The sequence below is a fragment of the Fragaria vesca genome, linkage group LG3 (assembly GCF_000184155.1).
Source record: "Fragaria vesca subsp. vesca linkage group LG3, FraVesHawaii_1.0, whole genome shotgun sequence".
Classification (NCBI taxonomy): domain Eukaryota; kingdom Viridiplantae; phylum Streptophyta; class Magnoliopsida; order Rosales; family Rosaceae; genus Fragaria; species Fragaria vesca.
The window spans coordinates 10,977,627-10,983,239 of NC_020493.1; the positions used below are offsets into that span (position 1 = coordinate 10,977,627).

At 39.4% G+C, this 5,613-nt stretch overlaps 1 protein-coding gene across 1 annotated transcript; it reads left to right on the forward strand.

Annotated features, from left to right (window-relative positions):
- Window positions 1-1,674: 1,674 nt before the first annotated feature.
- LOC101315126 lies at window positions 1,675-3,832 on the forward strand. The gene is made up of 7 exons (XM_004294118.1): window positions 1,675-1,745; window positions 1,872-1,944; window positions 2,445-2,490; window positions 2,629-2,659; window positions 2,807-3,062; window positions 3,157-3,320; window positions 3,564-3,832. Exons 1-7 carry the CDS (start codon window positions 1,676-1,678, stop codon window positions 3,830-3,832), a joined length of 909 nt encoding a protein of 302 aa, XP_004294166.1. The 5' UTR covers window position 1,675.
- Window positions 3,833-5,613: the final 1,781 nt, after the last annotated feature.

The window sequence follows — 5,613 nt, forward strand, 5'->3', positions numbered from 1 at the left end:
TATNTATATATATATATGAGTTGGTCAATTTACCCCATTTGTAATTGTGCATTTTTATGAGAATTTATTTTTTTGGGAAAAGCTTGGGAACAATCTATCTATATTTTTTTTTTTGAGAATAACAATCTAAATCAAATAAATGCAACTTAAAAAACAATTCGTGACAATATTTAATCACGGCCCATGATAATTTTAGTTGGATCAGAAACGTGGCGTTCTCGGACTTTCCCAATTTAACCCCGACCCGAGTCTATACCCGACCCGAGTGTTGAATCAAGCACAGAGCGTTTTGCTTGCTCACATAAAAACAAAGCGCTCAAGTCTGATTCAAATCAGATTCCCTTCACCGTCTTCCATCCAGATCAAGAACTTTTCCCGCCAAACGCCTAGGTCTTCTTCGCCTCGCTCTCTCTGCACTTCCTCCGAGTTCTGCCGACCTCACTTCTCCGATCTGAAAGGACGAGCGGGAGAAAGGTTCGAGTTTCCTCTACAAATCTTCGGTAGGTTTCGTCCGTCGTTTTTTGGCTCATCGCTGATTTCTTCTTCTTATAATCTCTAATTTCTCGTTTTGTTTCTAATTTCTGGAGTTTCAGGAAGCTTCGATTCGAGAACCGGCGAAGTTTGGGAACCGGAAGATCACAATCGGCCGGGCGAGGTTTCGATAACCTGAGAGCTTCGGTTACTAGCAACGAAAATTTTGGTTGTGATTTCAGGTACGGTTCCATCTACAAGTGTAATTCGAAGCTTTCGTGTGCTTGTTTGGTTGCTTAGAGAAGTTGCAGAATTCTTACGAACTTGAGATTTTGAACCGCTGATTGTTTGTTGATTAGAATCACCTATGTATTTTGCTCTCAATGAACTTGAAGATAATTCTTTTTCTCTAATTTTTTGTTCAGTAGAGATGAAGCAAAGGTGTAATTTTGGAACGTTATTCATTTCTCTGGCAGAATAGGTTATAGTGTGTATCTCATAGTTAAAAGTACTAACACTATTTTCTTATCTTGTTTTGTTGAACCTTGTGGATGTAGTGATTTATCTTTTGTCACACTTTGAGAGCTGTGGGATTGTCAGATGAAAGTTCTCTTTAACACGACATAATCTACTTGAAATCATAAAATTTATGCAAGTTTGATATATTCGGTTACAACCTAAAGTTACCGAACATTTAACTTATTGGACTAGATGATCTAGAGAGATGAATTTGAGGCATATTAGAAAAATTATAGCATCTTTGATTCAGAAATTTCTCAGAAATCATTGCTTTTGCATCAGTTATGAATAAGAAAAAGTATAGAAAAATTTGAGGCATATTAGAAAAATTATAGCATCTTTGATTCAGAAATTTCTCAGAAATCATTGCTTAGCATTTCCTTGTTTTCATTGGACATCGTCTTTTGCATTCTGGTACTTTCTTAGTATCTCTGAGTCACTGATAGGGTGACTGCACTGTACGTGCTTGTTTCTTCTTCAAAGTGGAAAATCATCTGTTCTTACAGTATAATATGCTCTTACCGTTTACTATCCCATAGGTTGCACTGGTTTCTTATTTGAAACTCATATCAGGGGGCATATAAGTATATAACATACTTGGAGACCCTTGAGATGTGTGTTTGTTCATTATGTTCTATATTCTCCAGATATTCCATGTCACTAGAGATTTTCCTTAAAGGTTGAGATGAGATGCAATGCGTGTTGGCGTGAATTGGAAGGCCGGGCCATCTCGACAACCTGTTGCCACCTTCTCTGTATCCTTTGTAGAGGAAATCTCTACCTCTAAACTGTGTGACTTCAGTAATTCTTTATATTTTTTTCTTTTTGGAAAGATGGTCACAGGTATATTGTTATATGAACTTCCTTAACATCTTGAAAAGGCACAGAGGATGCTAACAAGATCCTTAGCAATGATGGAGCATGTCCCATTTGCGATCAAGTGCTTTCTAAGAGGTAAAATATTACCGTGATCTTTGAAACTGTAGCATATTTCTGGAAATATAGATCCTTCAGTCCTTGGGTTTTGTAAATGTACAGCTGTGCCAAGCATAGATGAAAAATAACCAACAACCCTTAATTGAATAGGATTAGTCTGTCAGTTGTACTCTATGTCCTTGTGTGCTACAATGAACGAAAAATGAGTAAACTAGTACCGTCTTTTTACTAGGTATAACGATACTGTAACTAGAAATATGTATTATATGGACTTGTTGATCGATGAAGAAACTATGGTCTTTTTCTAGCACTACTGATACTGCAGTATTTTTCTGCTGATGCAACCATTTGATTCTTTTAGATATTCCTTGCTAGAACCACAGAGAGCTTTATAGTTCCTTGCCAGACTGCCATTATTGATACTTGGGTTTCAGATAGAAGCAATGATTTTCACAGTTTCCGAGAACATATGTTATATTTTCACTCTGCCTTTCTCATTTTTGCTTTCCTCTTGGCAGTCATATGAAAGTTGTGGATGTCAATCCAAATGACGAATGGATAAACGTAAGCAAGTATTGATTATGAAGATACTTTGCTTCTCTTCATATCTTATTACCATAATCCAGTGAAATCTGCCCCATTTCTCAGTACTGTTGCTTTCCTGTATTTAATCCTTATCTTCCTGCCTTGCTAATGTTGCAGATGGCCATGACTGGAGTTTCTCCAGATATATGTATCCTTTCTTGCTGTGCATTTTTTGATTGCTCCATCTGTTCTCATTTAAGGGAGTGACCAAACTATCCATTGAATATTGACAGAAAATTTTCTCCATGTTTTGTGACAATTTTCTTTGTATATCTCACTTAACAATCAATGCTAGTGATGAAGAGTGCACACAGAAGTGTCATGTTCTATATTGGGCAAAAGGAATTGGTAATGCAGCGCAAGTTGAGCATGGTAGCAGGTCAATACCGGCAGAAATGTGAAGCAATGCAAGAAAAGTTCATGGAGCAATTCCAAAAGATGCAGTCTCAGTGCCAGAAATGGGCCAAGAAGTGTGAAATGTTGGAGCAAGAAAATGAGAACTTGGCCAAGGATAAGCAGGAGCTCCAGGAGAAATATTCTGAGAAATCCAGGTCTTGTGTCCATACCCTACTGATTCCATTTCCTGAGGCATATAGTTACAGTATTGGGGACTCATGTATTGTTATTTTGTCTATTGTGTTGCAGACAGAAGAGAAAGTTAGATGAAATGTATGATCAATTGAGGAGTGAGTACGAATCAGTTAAACGAACTGCCATCCAACCTGCAACCAATTTCTATTCGAGAAATGAACCTGATCTTTTCTCAAACCAGGCTAACATTATGGATCGCAGAGAGGCTGTTAGAAAAGGTAATTCTTTTTGTTTTAAAGTTGCAGAAAGACAGTATATACTTCAATTTCTGCCAGCTCAGGGATTTTATTCCATGAGAGGCTATTAATTATAATATTGCAACACCAAAGAATAATCATGTACAGAAATAATCCTTTGGAGCAGTATTAACATTTGATGGTATAATGAGACTGAACTCAAGTTATTTAGCCTTTTCTTTTCAGCTCAAGTACTTTCAAAACCAGTTGACTCATTTCTTGCAGATTGGCGCGTTCTTACTCCTGAAACTCCAGGGCCAAAAGAGGATATATGGCCAGCAAGACAGAATAGTTCAAACTCTGGTGGTCCTTTTGACATCTCTGTCTCACCGGCAAAACAGCCTGCTATGCCAGTTGATGCTGTGAACAGAAGGCCTGCTGCTCACCCCATGTTTGGATCTGGAGCTGGCAACCCCTCATCGACTCTGAGGAACATTTTATTCTCCCCAATAAAGAGGCCTCAGCTCTCCCGTCGTCCTCAAATGTTCACGTAAGTTGCAGTCTTAGTTCTGCTGAGTTTGCATTGCCTACTTATTGCTGAACCTTCATGAATTGATTTTGCAGGTTCTAGGCTTGAAGTTGAGGGGTTTGCAGAAAGTCATGCTAGATGGTAAATAATAGTCCTACAATCATCAGTTAGCTACAATAGAAAAAGAAAAAAGCTACCCTGACTTCATTTGCTATAGACTTTCTCCAACTTCACTCGTGTGTTATGGGTGAAGCAGCCTTAACGACGTGGGTTTTGGGCATGGAGATGGCGTCCCTGAATCTGATTCTTCTCTAACTCTACTCATTCCCTTCCTCCACAGAAAGCCCTTATGTAATTACCTTAATCAGTCGATATTAGTAGTACTATCAGTACATAGGGGTTGCACTTTTATCACACTGTCTGTGAAAGCAGAAATTTGATTTAGTTATGTAAGTTGACATAAAGTTTGGATGTCTTCAACGAAGGTTTACTATCCTGTGCTTCTCTACAGTCATCTACGTGGTCAATTACTGCTTATGGTGGATTTTAAATCAAACTTGATGCTAGCAGTAGGGCTGTTTTTTTAAAACCGAAACCCGAAAACCCGGACCGGTTTGGCCCTAAACCGACCCGATCGGGTCGGGTTTTGACACAGAAAATAGCGGGTCGGGCTAAACCTAGACCGATTTTGAAAGTTCCGGATCAGGCCGGGTTTTGTCTGCGACGACCCGACCCGGACCGAAAACCCGAACTTAAAATTTCTAAGGCTATGTGTCGCAAATCCGATGCAGCATAATGAGCATCTAAAGCCTAAAAAAACCCTAATGGCCTAATCCGTCGCCTGACTCACCTCTCACTCTCATTCACTCGCCTCTCAGCCCTCTCTCTCTCAGTTTTTGAATCAAACCCAGACGAATCCATCAGTCAACCACTCTCAGTCTTTCCCATGGATTGGACTTTGGGAAACACAGTCGAAACAGAATCAGAAAGCTTCGAACTCGAATCCAATTCGAATTCGGATTCAGAGGATTAAGATGTGGAGGTTGATTCTGAATCTGCTCCAGCTGAAAATTCCCTCATCCCTGCAACAAAAGAACCAGCTGCAGCAACTCCATCTCCATCTACCATGACATCCCTGCCACCAAAACCCCAAAAGAGATCGAGGAAGAGTTCGTCTGCTGCGTCTTCATCAGGGTCAAGAGAGCGTTCAATGGTATGGGAGCATTACAAGAAGTTTGAGCGGTCGGTGTATGAGTACAAAGATGGGAAGAAGGTCTTGGTTCGTAATGAGCTGCGCGCCAAATGTAAGTACTGCTCAAAATGCCTTGCTTGTAATACTTATGATAATGGTACAAGTAGTCTGAAAAGACATATTGAGAATGTGTGTAAGAGATATCCGGGTAGGGCAGATTTAGAACAACACCAGAAAGTGTTTGTTGCTGGTGGAAAATTGAGTGAACCTACCTTAGGAATGACAGCATTTGATGAGGATAGCATCCTAAAAGCATGTGTTGAGATGATAGTAATAGATGAGATGCCATTTAACTCAACAGAGAGACCAGGATTCAAGAGATTTTGTAGAGCTGCATGTCCTAGGTTCAAGGTTCCTGGTAGAGGCTTGGTTGTCAAAACATTTTGGGAGATGTATGCTGATCAAAAAAGAAAACTTAGGCAAGAGCTTGCTAGTCACTGTGTGAATATAACCACTGATACATGGACATCAGTTCAAAATATTAACTATATGGTGGTTACGGCACATTTCATAGATTGTGGTTGGAATTTACACAAAAGGATCATTAACTTTTG

Excerpts from the sequence above, each read along its gene's own strand:
- LOC101315126 (XM_004294118.1), top strand. The coding sequence starts at position 1,676 with ATGAGATGCAATGCGTGTTGGCGTGAATTGGAAGGCCGGGCCATCTCG. Across the intron at positions 1,746-1,871 it reads AACCTGTTGCCACCTTCTCT|GCACAGAGGATGCTAACAAG; the intron begins GTATCCTTTGTA and ends CATCTTGAAAAG. Across the intron at positions 3,063-3,156 it reads AAATATTCTGAGAAATCCAG|ACAGAAGAGAAAGTTAGATG; the intron begins GTCTTGTGTCCA and ends ATTGTGTTGCAG.